The 16,270-nt window shown below is 40.2% G+C and overlaps 2 protein-coding genes across 2 annotated transcripts; both read left to right on the plus strand.

Moving 5' to 3' along the window:
* The first annotated feature begins 33 nt into the window (after nucleotides 1–33).
* On the plus strand, nucleotides 34–7,972 carry LOC124178319. The gene is made up of 25 exons (XM_046561556.1): nucleotides 34–55; nucleotides 556–739; nucleotides 871–1,028; nucleotides 1,149–1,258; nucleotides 1,342–1,510; nucleotides 1,637–1,752; nucleotides 1,860–1,991; nucleotides 2,060–2,294; nucleotides 2,384–2,541; nucleotides 2,631–2,761; nucleotides 2,825–2,979; nucleotides 3,118–3,242; nucleotides 3,364–3,541; nucleotides 3,612–4,652; nucleotides 4,749–4,979; nucleotides 5,098–5,342; nucleotides 5,484–5,626; nucleotides 5,689–5,829; nucleotides 5,978–6,084; nucleotides 6,188–6,436; nucleotides 6,521–6,727; nucleotides 6,813–7,069; nucleotides 7,224–7,338; nucleotides 7,507–7,666; nucleotides 7,748–7,972. Exons 1-25 carry the CDS (start codon nucleotides 34–36, stop codon nucleotides 7,857–7,859), a joined length of 4,881 nt encoding a protein of 1,626 aa, XP_046417512.1. The 3' UTR covers nucleotides 7,860–7,972.
* A 636-nt stretch (nucleotides 7,973–8,608) lies between these two features.
* Nucleotides 8,609–16,236, plus strand: LOC124178201 (oocyte zinc finger protein XlCOF8.4-like). The gene is made up of 7 exons (XM_046561437.1): nucleotides 8,609–9,449; nucleotides 10,655–10,796; nucleotides 10,981–11,136; nucleotides 12,441–12,695; nucleotides 12,819–12,988; nucleotides 14,984–15,216; nucleotides 15,299–16,236. Exons 1-6 carry the CDS (start codon nucleotides 9,240–9,242, stop codon nucleotides 15,188–15,190), a joined length of 1,140 nt encoding a protein of 379 aa, XP_046417393.1. The 5' UTR covers nucleotides 8,609–9,239; the 3' UTR covers nucleotides 15,191–15,216; nucleotides 15,299–16,236.
* Nucleotides 16,237–16,270: the final 34 nt, after the last annotated feature.

The following is a 16,270-nucleotide window of genomic DNA, read 5'->3' on the forward strand; positions in this document are numbered from 1 at the left end:
TATGTCGACGCTGCGGCGGATAATTTACAAATCATGACGAGGCACGGACACGCAGGCTAGTTTGGGATTTCAGATTCAACTTTTGGATCCCATTCATGCCGATGATTCATATCTTGACGAGGAATTACGTTGGGATTATGCTTACGTTTTGAAAAGCTGTATTCTGTTTCACAAGACGTTACGACGAATACAAATACCTGTCAAAAGACGTATTCACGCACGGTTCGACCGTAAAAATCACTGAGATATATAAAAATATATGAATAATGCGTTTCGATTGTTCGAACAGTAGTTGTTTTGATAAAACGAAAATTGTGTATATTGAACTATTTTCTGCAAATAAACTGCATTATATTCACAGTATTTAATTAATTGTTTAGGAATGATTTGTTCCTTTACTTTCACGCTATTATTACTGGAATTACAGACTTGTATAACTCATTCAAGCGCTTCAAAATGTAAATAATTCGATCCAGGGAACTTATTAACCTTCACAAGTGCAACTCTTTGAACATTTTGAATCCACTTATTAGCTATATGTTTTCGTCTCTGCAGCGGAACGAAACGCGACTCGTACCGATTTGTCCAGATGCAAGCTCACGCAATTGGGTACCGATTACATGGGTTCGATCACGACAACTGCTGGTGGAATTCGATGTCAGATGTGGTATTCGGAGAAACCTCTTCATCAGGTTCACTCTTACTGTACCCTCACGACTTTTTGTTATTTGTTCATGCTGTGATAACATAACACGAGTAGCTCGGCTATATCTGATCCATAAATTTTGAACGTATCGGCCAACACTTGTCGTTGATGATTAAGTTACACGGTACATTTTTCACGACATTATTTTAATCACCGCAGGTCAGCGAATCCATTACTGATAAAGTCTTTCCTGAAAGATCTTTACGACTTGTTAGAAACTATTGTAGAAATCCGACCAAAGATCCTCGAGGTCCTTGGTGTTATACAATGGACCCAAATCTGATTGACGACGAATGCGAAGTGCCTCTGTGTAATTTTGGAGGTGAACATTTAGGCGTTCATCCAATATCGTTACATCTGACCACCATACCAAAGTGTAGCATTCAATTTGGTGCTTCAGTTCAATTGATGCTGTATTAATTTCTTTCAATCATATTTTTAGAATGTAGAATATCAGGAACAGGTTCCGAGTATGGTGGAACTCGAGAAACGTCTTCGTCTGGTAGAAAATGTAATTCTTGGGACAAGCGTTTGAAATTGGCCGTTAATAAGGTAAAATTTTGACGGTCCTTACATTTTCGAAAGTATCTGTGGGCCTCATCACCATTTCATAATCGATTTTATCATTTCCTTAGACAGAAAAATTCCCCAGTAACTACTTCTCAGATCTGTCCCGAAACAAGGCCAAAAACTTCTGTAGAAATCCGGATAGCAGCGCAGGTGGTCCGTGGTGTTACGTTGATTCAGAAAATTATGACATTGTAGAGAAAGAATACTGCAGCGTTCCATTCTGCGATGACAAAGGTATACTAACAAAAATTTTATTGACGAAGCTTCAGTAAGATTTATTTTCTTTGATGAATTCTGGTCATTGAATGACTGATGCTTAACCTCACACATTATGCATCATGATAATTTTCATTCATACAGATTGTCTGGTTTATACTAAAAATGCTTCGACATACTCAATTCTGACAAGCTTGAACAGCACTATTGGCAACATAACGTTCTGGGTCAAGCTTTGGAATCCCGGTGATGAGCAAATAGTACGGTGTGAAATTTTTATTTAAGTTCATACCATAACAAATTTAGCTGTAGATGTGTTTTGGAGACTAAGGTGAATAACATGCTTGAAAAAAATGATTAAATTTAGGGCCAGGCAAGATTACTATTGTCTAATCTACAAGTACCGTCTTCAGCTGAAATGATTGCACAGAAATGGGGAACAGGTGTTGAAATTCTGATATCAAATTCTGGAAGTGGGCAAGAATATCCACGCACTGACGTTCGTTTCTGTCTAATAACCCCTGTACGTTTTAGTCCAATAAGAAATAAGCGAAAGCTTGTTTGCAGGAGGAGACGGATTTTGAAGAGACTCCGAATATTCTCATTGGCACCAAATGGACAGCTCTCTGGGTTACTTGGGGTGGCGGTTTTATCTCTGTTGGGCGTTCTGGTTCATCGAAGCCTATTTTTTTAGACGAATTTAAGCAGAAGAACACGATATCGAGCATGTATCCGGAAAGTTTTTTCCAGTATGGCATAATGGGCACGGGAATTTTATGGAGTATGCAATTCTGCGAAGCAAGTAAACTGAACATTTTTACTGAATTTCGTTTAAATAGCGGTATTGTACTCTCTGTTACTTCTGGCACTCTGTAAGGCCTCGACTTTTAGCATGTGAAGTTCATACTACTTTTGGACTTGAATTCCTGAGAATTTGGCCCCTGTTACAAAGTAACAGCAGTCATGATCTACAATTTCACATCAGAGCTAGTCACGGGGCAATGATACAACTGACGCAGACTCCCGCTGTTCCATTCCCACGTTATTTGGTACGCATGTCTTGTTCTTTGAGAATCGTATCAGTCAGAAAATCAGAAAAGAAATCGATTTCAACAGATTCACTTGTTACAAATTTCAGATAATTTTGGGCCAGTCTGGTTCTACTCTTCTTCTGTATCAAGAGAAGGAAACTTCTACAAAAAAAATTTTACTGGACATTGAAACTAAACAAATCCTCAATTTTTGGGCCTGGCATGAATTCACAATTAGGTTCGACTAACAGGGTAATGAATTTTTCGTTTCGATCGTTTCACGTGCTTGATATAATTTTAGCATTTTTGGTATGGCAATACAAATGTTTTGGCATCGGGATTATGGTAGAGAAAAAGTTTTCTCGATTCGAGACGATGCCATTCAGACTGTGAGGTGGTTCAGTATTGGAAGTGAGAATACCATAGCACATTGGACACTGTTTTGTACTCCAACAGGTAATTTCGTGAACGTTTATTTGCATCCTAAGATGTTCATGTTTGCATGAGTGCACATATTGAACTGAATAAAGGAATTATTATTAAAAGTCAGTAGATATAATAAGATAGAGTTCTAACGATTCGTATTATTGGCAGAAGAGAATGCGGTCGAAGCTCCGTGGTTTCCAAATTGCATTTCGAATTCAGCAGATTCAAGATATGAAGGTACACAGTGGATGGCTGAAGGCGAAGTTCCATGCGTTCCATGGATATTTGACAAGGTTCGCCTTCTTCTGCAATTCTTTTTCTCATAATTATTTGCTCGTCCATTTATAGAATATAGAAAAAGACTGACTTTTGTATGCAAAATATCCATCATTTAAAATTCTCCCCATTGGATAGATTCCTAAAGAAGATCGAGTAGATGACCATTTTATTGACGGATCTGCACTGAAAGCACTAAATAAGTGCAGGAATCCCACAAACGACCCTGAAGGCCCTTATTGTTATACATTACAGGATTTTAAAAGCTCTTCCGTCGAAAAACAGTACTGCTCCATCAGAAAATGTAGATCTTCTGGTGAGTTTTGTTGAAAAAAAAAAAAAAAACAACAATCCAGAAACTTTATCATAACAAGGATAATTTCCAGAATGTCGAATGGCTGGTACAGCCAATGACTACATAGGAACTATGTCGGTAACACGTTCCGGTCGTACGTGCGCTCCATGGTGGACAGGTTACAACCAGACAAATGTTACCACTGAAAAAACACCTAGCTTCAAATCACTGATGGTCAAAGCACTGACTAGTCTGAAATTCAAGAGAGAGAATGCGTTGAAGGATAATTTACTCGATACGCCAAGCGAACCTTGGGATAAAATTGGTCTTCGATATGGATTGTCCAAAGATTTTGACTTTGGACACACATCGCGACGAGTTGCCCGAAGTTATAAACAGTCGGAAGTGGACCAACTTATTAGACCTCACAGACACCCCATAAATTTAGATACACGTGGTACTCTGGAATCAGTTGGAGATGGTGATTGGCTTCGGTCCAACTTAAGCACTCGGCAGGTATTAGCCAGGTACAATTTGGTCAGCTTAAATCGAAGGTTGCTTCAAGAGCAAGACACTTCGAAAAAGGCCAATCTACATCCGATATTCAATCCATATCAAGAAATTGAGGAAATAACCACGGAATTAAACGAAAAAGATGAATTTTTCAATATGGTCCGAGAGACCGTTCCACAGGAAGACATTCCAAGCACGACTTCCGAGAGTTATAATTCGATATCGCCAAATTCACCGTACGGTGAAACATCGAAATTTACTTCAGAATTACCTGGATCGCCTGATTTTCTAACCGTTCATTCTAGTTTAGCTACTACTCTACCACCAATCGGTGCCACTTCCGAAAAACCTGAGGTAGATGAATTTTCTCACACAACTGCAAGCCCACAGCCAAAAACTGGCAGCACGGAGAAACCATCCAAGCCACATGATCATAAGAAACCGATTCATCCAGTTGATCCACTTTACCTAAACGACACGCTATATCCTGAGCAAAATGTTAAAAGTGCAAGTAATTTCTGTCGAAATCCTTCGCGTAATATAGCTGGCGCATGGTGCTACACAACGGATCCGGAAGTACCACAAGATCTCTGTAACGTCAGAGATTGTGAGCAGCCTGGTATACTTATAACTCTTCGTTAGATCTACTGACTGATTTTTTTTACTACATAAATTAATGTCTCATTTGGTTTAAAATTTTTTAATCTGATTGCAGAAGAATGCATTTTCCTCGTGAGAGGTCACGGTAGTGGTAGACGTCTGTACGTCTTACCGGATTATCGTTCGGAGGGACTTCAATTCTCTCTCAAAGAATGGGAACCCGATCATCCAGATTCAATAACTTTTGCGATATTAGGTGAAGACGATGTGAAGTCCCGTCTCATTCTGAAAGTTGGTGCCATGAAAAATGAGAAAGTACTTTTATACTACGAAACCGAAGGGAAGGGTAAGCCACCCGAGTGATGACGAATTATTGTACATGTTTATACTCAAGGTTGTTTAATATTGCCTTGAATTATACCTCTATTATATAAAAAATTATTCGTACATTTAACTACATCTAGCAATGAAATTGGTAAAGGAAAAAACCTTACCTCATCTCCTATACCTTGGAAAGTGGACTGGGTTCGTAATTCGTATGGAACGTGGTGGAATAAAACTCTACTATGAAGGTGCCCCGTATCCGTTGTTCGAATGGGAAGACCCGGAGCCTGCCAAAGCTTTCTTACCCGTGTATTATTACTACAGTAGTGAAATAGGCAATACTATCGGAGTTGCCTTCAAGTGTAACACAAGTATATATGTTGAAGTGTGACATTAACGTTTTTTGCAACAGTTTCCTTACTGTTATACTATACTTTGGCATAAGGCAATGAGCCTTCGATTTAAATCTTCAGAACATTGATATTTAAAAGCAGAACCACCATATATAGAATGTCACATAGAAGAGACGACCACGGATCGATTCACAAGAATACTACCAATTTCTATTTGGGAGACGGAAGAAACGCCAAGCCCTCACAGACTGGTACTAATGGTTCGTGGACAAGGAGTTATACTGCTCCCTTTGCTGATGCTGCCTACCATGCCTGTGTAAGCGTTTTAATTTTTCCTGCCAGTCTTCTGATAACTAAGATCATACCGTTCGTTTACAGGTACTACGCATTGACTATAGGTGAAAAGGGACATTGGGTGTTTTTTATGAAAAATAAGCTTCCCGCTGTTCACATACTTCACAAGCAAAATGCAAAGGGACAATTGTTTAATTTCAATACTTGGACCAATTTGACGATACAGTAAGCACGGACCGGAGATACTAACTGTCTCTGATATGATATGATCAATACGAAATAGATGTTTGATAAATTGAATTTACCCAATCACGATTTCGAGGATTTTGTATTGAAAATTTTTGTCTACTTAAAAGACAAATTGTTTTTCAAGGTTTTACGACTATACCATCAAGGTTTTGCGTAACGGTACCGAGGTATTCCATTACGATCATAACTTACCTTTGCTGTTCTACTTCTTTTCTCTTGCTGTCGACAAAGGTGGGTCAGTTACATGGGCCGCAAATTGCATGCCGACAGGCACGTTCATTAATCATTTTATAGCCATGATTTTAAGAATCTACCACAGAAATGCTCTTTTGAGACTACGGCCAAGTCTTTGCTGGTCATGTCATTCTCATCTCTACCATTTCAGACATAGATGGTTCTCCGGTGGATGGTGGATGGTCAGAATGGGGCCCTTGGAGGTGCAGCGCTACTTGCAATGGTGGAATAGGCGTAAGGAAACGGGTCTGCAACAACCCTGAACCGAACATAAGAGGTCAGCCATGTTTGGGACCGAGTACGTCAAGTGGCCGGTGCAACATGAACAAATGTGACGACGTAACAGAGGGTAGAATAACTTTGAACACCATACTGTATCGTTATAATCGTGTAATATGCTGTAGAAACATACATATTAAGTTACATTTTATAGTCACCCTCGAATTGATAAAGAGAAAAATTAGAACTCAGCACACGTCATTGATCGTGAAGGAAGGAGATCGTGTGAAGCTTTTAGCCGATCCTGATATTGTTTTAGCATTGAGAAATGAAACACCAAAGTCTGACATCAATTGGTCTCGCAATGGAATTTTTCTCGAAGAAGAAGAGGACAGAATCAAACTTGAAGATACTGCAGTATGTGAGTGACATAGAGTATCGATTCCTTCTACCAAACTTTTTACACGTGTTTTGAGCATTTGAATCGTGAATTTTTGATTTTTCAGCTATATCTTACACAGTTGTAAATGACTCGGGTGTATACACGCAAACTTTGCACCGAGTGGATGACACTCGCCTTATTTTTAAAATCATCACGCTAGCGGTTATTCCCGTCACGAATGAACTTGTAACTCGAGAAACTCTATCCTTTTCTATGACTTGCCACTGTGTTGTACTTGGATACGTATATTCGGATCTCAAAATATCATGGAAGTTGAATGGCCAAGTGTTCAAAGATTATGGAGTATCGACCCCTGTTGCGGTGAGTAAAAATTTGCGTCAAGCTTGGCGGGTTGTTAATGGATAGGTATTGTATTACTTCGAAACTTAAAGGGCCGGTTGGCATCACGTAATTACGTCGCATACTTGTAATTTATACGAACCGATTTTGTTGGGTTCGTTGATTTATTTATCAGGTAAATGCAGATCGTGTTCGAAAAGTTAACAAGTCCCATCGTGGAGAATGGAGATGCGAAGTTGAACAAAAGGACTTGAATTTCAAGTGGACTACCAACGCGATAAAAGTTCGAGGCAGGTATCTTATAAGCTTATAAACTGCAACCGATTTTATATGGTAGGTATGAATCTTATTATCAATCTCTATATGGTAACGTAGTTTTAGTTTCAAGCCATAAGCAGAGATTCGATCAACATTAATTGAGAGACATTTAATTTGCTTGTAATGAAACATTTTTACAGTATTGGGTCCTCCTAATTGGCGCACTCACTTGATGGACGATGAGCTAACACGCCCGATATTCGGTTGGATGCCGAACGAAAGTTTCGTTGCATTCTCAGCATTTCTATTGACATTTTTAATAATTGCGGCGATAATTGCTTCAACGATTACGTATTTAAGGTATTTTAATACGTTTTCCGAAGAATTGGAGTGTATAACTGTTTAAAAACGGTCGAAATTCAACTTTATTTTAACACGCAGGTTTCGTGAAAGCCTCAAGTACAAAGCGCCACAGACAGAAAAGTTAATTGACAGCGAAAAATCGTTCAACGACTCAGGAAGTGAAAATCTAATCGACGATAAAAAACGGTGAAATAAGAGGGTTCAAGGGTGGAGAAAGGTGCATGAAAACGATTTGCAGAAGAAAGGTTCTCTGCCCTCGGCATCAACTTGGCATGGCGATAATCTACGGTGTGCCGCCTCTACTGCGTGTCTATAAGTTATTTATAACTGCAGTTGTAATTATATGAGCGATTTCCGATCACGCAGCAGCAAAAATAGAATTCGATACGGCCGTGCTCCGTTTGTTTATTTTTGAAAAAAGGAAAAATAGTCACGCCTAGGCATCCGTAAGAAGCCGAGTCAATTCTCGGTTCGACGCACCTTTACGCACTACCAAGGATACCTTATAACATCCACTGTGGTACGCTTCTTTCAATCCTGCGGTAATCCATAATGCCGTGTTGAACCTTCATACCAGAAGGACGGCGTGCAAAACTAGTTTTCAATGGAGAAGTCCTCCCGATCAGACTCATTCATTTCCAGAAGAGAACAGACCTCGGCTAAAAACCCTTCGGCGAACGGGTAGATTGAAGAACGAGATCATCGATTCGATCGCCTCGCGTAGGTCTCGTTCCGAATTTTCAGTCTGAAAAAGTCCTCGCACAGCTAATTACAAGTCTATCGCGTGTAATAGCTGGCACATATAACTTATTACACGCAGATGCATGTAGTAGCAAAGAACTCGCCGAAGTCGTCGAGTGCTTGCTTTTTCTACAGTATTTATATAACCATGTGCAACCTGCAGACCCGGACGGCGATGCCATACACTTGGCACACGTATACCCGATGTGCACGCATGGCGCACCGCAGGGAAAGGTAAAAATGACGCTGGTTGGTCGGGACTAAATCAATGCGAGCGTACAAGAATTGACCGGAGGATGGTGCGTGCATGGCAGGCATGAAGGCAAGAGCATGAGGCCAGGGGAGCGACAGGTGCCGAGTCGCCCACGTGGGTTCTCTTAGCAGTGGAAGACGGCTTCCTTGTGACTGCTTGGAGTCAGGACGATGCCGAGTAAGCGAGTGGGGGGATCCATTCGGTAGCAAATGCTGCTAACCCGTCGCAAGGTCAAGATCAGTCGGTTAATCTCGTCCAGTGAGCGAAGACCTTGTTTGCACCTTGCACAATTATTGGAAATAAGTTGTACCCGTCTATGTTCAGGAATAAACATTGCTGCGTTATAGTTTGATTTTTCATCAAGCGGCAGAACAGCGCGACAAACTTACGAACCTTTTCCGCCTATTGCGTCCCAAGTAATTCTTTCCCTCCGAAAGGGATATTTCGTTTGATGGTGTTTATAGTGGATGAAACTTTGAAATTTTGCCGGGATTTATCCCCTCTCTCGATTCACCGCTAATCACTGTTACACGCGCGTGTAATCACACAGCCGTATTTTATTAATCACAACTTGTTATGGAAACTTGTGTTTTGATTCCAAAAGAGTTCTCATTGGTTCTTACTGCCGGTCCGTCGAACAAGCTATTCAAAAATGCACCCTTCTCCGAGATGCGGATCTCGGTGTGGTCCAACGTATTTATACCTTCGGGAACACTTATATACCCGTTTCAAGGATCAATCAGATTCGATAAAATTGATCTTTACTCCCTTCTCGATGACAACGATGTAAGTACGATGTATTTTCTTCATTACACATGACATTATGATATCATAACGACGACTCGACGTGGATACTAGTATTAAAATGTATAAATTTCACTCTGTTTGAAGTCTCAACTTCAAAGGCAACACCAATTATCCATATTGTTCTATCAGTACTGCTCTACAGTGTACATCCGATCAATTATAGTTACATCGAGAGAATAACGTAGTGTGAACATCGTTTCCGGTCGCATGATAATTGGCAGCCAGAAACACGTTTTTATTTAAGTCTGATCTAGAACCATCTGATCAATCCATAACTACTGAAATACACAGGTTGATCTCGAGTGATTAATGGGTTGGTATAGTTTTGAGATGGAGCTTTAAAAGTGATAAATCAATTGTGGAGGAAACAAGCCAATCAAGCAAAAAATGTCTCAAATACATGACCCACCTGCACGTTTCATTATACATATTTCATCTTATCAGATGCGAAGAGATAGATTTTTAATTGATACTATAGGAAAAACTGTTTAGTCCAATGCACGGACAAATGCATATGCTTACCTATCGCTCAATTGGTGCTTCTCGGTGGATTGAATTTATACTCACTTCGTTAAATTATATTCTTCCTTGCAAATGTTTCAAACGTCATTACGTTTTATTACGATCGAGTGCATGCCTGTAACGTATTTTAACGCGATTTACGAGCACGCCTTCGCCATGATTCGTACGAGCGCGAATATCACGCATACGTGCTATGAACGACCTGATAGAGTCTTTCCTTTTGTTATTGCCTTTTCTGAAAGGAACAACGAACATTATACATATCTATACTTTAGCCAGTAGCATCGAGAGCTCGCGACTGAAGAGAAAGGTATTATAATTCAGTTATATCGAGAACTGCACTATATGGCTAGGTAGGCCTGAGGTAAATAACAGTTATTACCTTATTTTCAAAAGTTGTGTTCCTATACATTATGCGTAACAACATGCTTTCAGTTAGTAAAATCAGTTGCAAGTATTGTTGAAGAATCGCACAATTTCGGTCAGCTGATCAGCATTTCAGAAATGCTGGAAGTTATATTTTTTTTTCACTTCCTGGTCACCGATCAAAGTGATCTGAGCACTTCCTTACCTTTCTAAATCAATTTATTCATAGAACATTCGAGATTTTAGAAGATTGAAAGAAATTATTTATCATCCACTGCCATACTCTTACGTTTTAGATACGGCGCGAGTACGGCTGCTACGACGAGGTGTCATTTTCGAGTTATAATCTGAACTACCGTCAGTGTAATTGGATAAGGTTCCTGCACATTGTACAGACTTACAACGAACAGGTGAATCTTATCGGCACAAAAGTCAAGGGTAAGTTGAACGGGAGTTCCTCGAGCAAACATTATTCATGTTATAAAAACCGTCTGTATATTCATTTCCTCGCTAATATATTCGACCCGATGATAAGTGGATGGATGTATAATTGTAAGTGCAAGAACAGGCAAGTGAGTTTTTTAAATAACAAAAGTCGAAACGATAACATTTCGGATCATAGGAGAACCGATATTTGAGGTGATCAAAGACGTTCAGCCGGACACGGAATTGGCAGCCTGTTTCGTACCTGTGGATGATAATGATTTGGTTTTTATATCACACGCTCAGTGGACACGTACTGCGATCTACAGGTACACGATCGATTCAATTTTGGACGGTAAGTAGCCTGTTCGCATGTATAATTTTACTCACGATGAAACTATTTAATTATCAAGTTCATGTTCGGTATGAAGTAAGGTAGCGCAGTGCAGAAATCGTTGTGTAAAAATGCTGGCAAGTGTTGCCTTGGGCGTATCGTGCAACGTGAGTTTGAGTGCGGCTGTAAAACATTAAACATAAACTCACTAGCCACTCGATCCCGGAACGGATGAATTTGCGAAGCTCTAGCACTGCTTTTTCTGGGTGGAGTTAAGTTTTCTTGGATGGAGCTGCAGGCCTTGCCTGTTCGGCGCTCCTGGAACACTTGATTCGACTGTAAAGAATACCTCATAAAAAAATTAACGATCTAAGCGGGTCTGGAGTCAGTGCCTATAAATCTAGTCCCGTAAAAATAGTGAAAACAAACTTGGAATAATGAGGTAATTTCATTAGGAGAGCGAGTCACTGACGGAAAGGGAGTGGCTCTTGGTTTCCGAGTACGCCAAGTTTTTGAGAATTTCTGAAGTACAAGTTCTCCTTTGAAAAATAATAAACTGAATTGAATATGTATTCTCTCTCTCTCTCTCTCTCCATATATATGCGTGTGTATGTGTGCTTATGTATATTGTCTCGGAGGTTCTATTCGAGTTAAACTTGGTAAGAAATACCGAGCCTGTTGTCAGTAGTCTGAACTGGGTTGAAGATGGTAGCTGGGTGGAGTAAACAGCTAAGGACCGTCCAGTTGCCACCCATTGTACTGTCTTTCAGTGGCTGTGAGCGCTACACATTTGAATCACAAGTAGCCGCCTTGATCTGCACCGACAAAAATTCCACCGATATTTGCATTTCAGATTTGTAGGCCTATTCTGTATTTCGCGTATAATTTAATCTTACGTTTTTCTTTCCACGAATCAAATTACGTTTAAGGGTCGACGCCACTTATTCCGCTGCATATTTACCTCGCCATCAAAATTCGGGTTGCCTTCAATTCGTTGCTTGCCATTGCCTCCTCATATAATCATTTTGAAATCCACTTCAATATTGAGTCAAAATTCCAGAAACAGAGCCAAAGGAGGTGCAGTTTACTCGACAGTTTCACTTACCAACGGTCATAGTCCGTGTTTAACTCAAAAGCCGTCATCAATCGGTTCGAATTCAGTAGAAATGCCTTTTATCTGCGTCGCTGCAACCTTCTCTGGAAATTGAAGAATACTTGAATGAATTCTCCCTATCGTTCTGTGTTGTTGACGAATTTTTGGCAACCTTGCACGGCATTTATTGATAGATGAGCTTAGTTTCTACGATTGTTAATTTGTCTTTTAGAGTCACCGCTCGATCTGTCAATGGCCTTATTATCGCATCAGTCATCGTCAGTTCCATCTTGTTACGAAGCCGATGAATACGAATCGACGTCCGGCGAATCGTCGACGTCCACGTTGTCCATAGTTGGTGATCATTTGGAATGCAGCATCTTGACGACTATGAAACGGGGCGAACGTGTTTTATTGCCATGCGAAGTTTGCGGAAAATCTTTCGACCGGCCATCCCTACTTAAGAGGCATATGAGAACGCACACAGGTGAGAATGATTTTATGATCGATAATGATTTCTCTGTATTATTAAGAATTGAAACTTTCCTTCCAGTCATCTTCCTTTTCATTTAATATGCACTAATAATGCATTACAAAGATATTATTTAAGGCGAGAAACCCCACGTCTGCATGGTATGCAGCAAAGGCTTCTCAACGTCAAGCTCCTTAAATACACACAAACGAATACACAGCGGGGAAAAACCGCACCAATGTCTTGTGTGTGGAAAAAAATTTACTGCTTCCTCGAATCTCTACTATCATCGCATGACTCACATAAAGGTGAGTACGTGCAAAACATGTCTACAGTGTAATCACCCTTATTTACAACGTACTAAACCGCCATTAGCATATAATTATTTATACGAAAAAATTGAGATTTTAAAATCTTTTCCGTCTAGGTATATAACGCGTCTCGCTATACCTACGTAATTATTGTCCCGTAGTAAAATATTAACAAAGCAAAAAATTTCTTGAGAAACATCAAATTGCAAAAGCAAGAAGTTCCGCAATTATTACAGGACTGAGAAAAAATAAACTGCCATGGTGCTACAGAACTGTTCAGAATGTTTCAAGTTAACCTGCAGAGCTAGCTTGAATAAAGCACGTGCACATATTTATACACGTGCTTTATTCTCCGAACTGATAAAAATGCCTCTAAGGACGAGGAGACTGGTGTTCGGATTTTGGTAGTTTTTGTAGAACCGGAGGAGAATGATAATGCGCAGTGAGAATGAATTCGACCAGACGACGAATCGTTCAGACTTGAAAGGTGAATGCAAGAATTCACTCAATCGGCTCTCCTCCATCCGCAGCACGCAAGACTGTAGCTTTTGCTTTCCAGCAAGGCTTAATTAAAACTTTAATGAACCCGAAGAAAGCGTTTCAATTTCCGATTGAACAAGAATTGTGAACGGGTTTTACTGAAACGGTGGATCGGTTTTTCTCTTTCCACAAAGGAACAAACTTGGCAAGTACGCTACAGGCTATTTCCCGCAGAACTGAATACGATGCAAAGACTGTCCAAGTCCAATCATCCGAAGCAAACGAAAGCTGCGCGTATCGCAAAACCTGGATTTCCATACTCGTAATCAGCGTTCCGTGTTAGTCGTTTCTCGGTTAGTAATTCCGTTTCCGGAAGCTGGTAAAACGTAATAAAAAGGTATAAAGTAGCGATTCTATGTTCCGTAAAGATGGTTTCTCCTCTCCCGATAACCCTTCAAGTTAGTGCCATCAGCTAGGCAAAAAACAGTCAAGATTCAAAATCGAATAGTAGACTCGCACACATCCAAGTGGCTTGTCGAGTTAACGAGCCCGAGAAATTGCAAAGCTACTTATTCTATCCTCCGCGCAAGCAGGTGGATAATAAATTTTGATACGACCTGTAGAATTTCGACAGATCTCAGTGGCTTCATCTCCGTTGACCAGTCTTGGCTGCCGCTGGTCAGTTCGCCGACGCCAGTAGCGGCATTGCTTTGAGCGTGTCGAGATAGCCTGCCTTGAATATCGGAGTAAAATCATTTTGCTGGCTCTGCAAATCCTCGCTCCAACTACGAAGTCGAGTATTCTGTAACCCGATTCGCAATGCCGGGCGAGTATTTGCAGCGTATTTCTGTACCATTAAAATTTGACTCAAGTATCGATCAGTTATCGATAATTTGTAACCGGTATAAGCTATCCATTGATCATCTCGAAATTGACTTTATACCTCGGAGAAAATTTTCACCAGGTACAAAAATATCGTTGCACGACTTAAAAGGATGGAAAATATATCGCGGATTATACCTACCAGCGTTCTAATATTCGGAAGTAATGGTACTTGGGAGCAACGCAGGTAGGCCTACCATCAGCTACTGTAATTGGTCCATTACTTGCTCCCGCGTGGAATGCAATCCAATTAGAGAGACAGAGAACGTTGCCCTGGGCGATTTCAGTCGGTATTAGTGCTGTGGTGTTGTACTACCGCTCTACTGCCGCAGCTCGTTGCTATCCATACTTTTCAGATTTCAACCTCTGCAGCTTACACACTCCGGCATGCGTTCGCCCGATTAACGAGTATACAGCGATATTCATTCGGCGTAGAAATATACTTGGGTGTTAGTTAGAAGCGGATTGACAAACGACGTAAACAAACCTTTGCATTGACCTCGATGACCCTACCCATGACGCTGCAAATAACACTTAATAATTTAATTGAGGATCGATTGTAGGTGAGCGTTTTCAGGCACGTAAACGAAATTTCGCGGTTGTTCTGAAAAGTTTGCAACTTTTTTTCAGGAAAAGCCACACAAGTGTTCGCAGTGCTCGAAGTCCTTTCCAACACCGGGTGATTTGAAAAGTCACACTTACGTTCACAACGGACTTTGGCCGTTCAGGTGCCACATATGTAATCGCGGATTCAGCAAACCGACGAATTTGAAAAACCACATGCTGCTGCATTTGGGCAGGTGTTCGAACAAGAAGTTTGTCAAGTCAGACTTATGATCGGCTGACGGATCTCACGAGAATAGGTATACAAATGCGTAGAGATACGTAGTTACGTCTCGCATATTGGGACGGCAAACGTGACAGTTAATCGTAACTTTGTTTCAGACTGACAATTAATTATAGTATGGAATTCATCTCACCGCATACCGAGGATGCACGGTTAACGGATATCGCGCGGGCTGCATCGTTAATGGGCTAAAAAAGGTGCAAAATGCTCATAAATCAAATTCAAGTGTCGTCTATACGTGTGCGTGAATTCTCACATCGATATCGTCTTACCTGGAATGAATTATAAGGAGGAGAAAAATTCTCCGCGATCAACACTGGTACATTACACACATACAGTCGCACATATGTATACACCTGCACCGGTATACACGGATCGAGATCGAGTCAGCTCACAAGCAATTTAAAACTGGGATTGACGGAGCAGGTTCACCTTGACGAAAAGTAGTTCCAGTACATATAGGTGACAAGAAAACTATATGTATGCATGGATGCGTGCAAGGGGTTTGCACTTTCGGTATAAATTGCGCGTGAAACTGAATTGCTGAATTAAATATTGTGATTAACGAGATTTCAAGGCTGAAATCTATGATACTTTGAGCAAATTACAGTCGAAGCGGCGCGTATTACAGCTTTAACATTATCAAGTCATGTTACTGATACGTATACTTGGTACTAGCTTTTGTAAGGATGTTTTTTTCTTTTTTAATCTGTCAATTTGCTTCAATTACAATGTAAGATTGCGATCGAGATAACGAATGGAGACATGGTTAAACCGTGTATTATGCATACTCTCTTATTATGGTCTCGCATGTGAGAATTTTTACTGACTGCCATATACAATGCTGACGAATATGTCACATACAGATAGTAACGTTATGTATTAAATATTCTATTGTATTATATCGATGAATTGATAATTAAGGATTTTTAAAGCAATATCATTTAGTCTTTGTAAGCGGCGCGTAGTCTTGCCTAACAGATTGAACATTGTCTGTTGTAAATAATGTTAGTCTAATAAAGTTAGTTTGAATAAATTTGAGTATTTTTCATTGCCTCCAAATCAGGACA

Source organism: Neodiprion fabricii, chromosome 3 (genome assembly GCF_021155785.1).
Source record: "Neodiprion fabricii isolate iyNeoFabr1 chromosome 3, iyNeoFabr1.1, whole genome shotgun sequence".
NCBI lineage: Eukaryota > Metazoa > Arthropoda > Insecta > Hymenoptera > Diprionidae > Neodiprion > Neodiprion fabricii.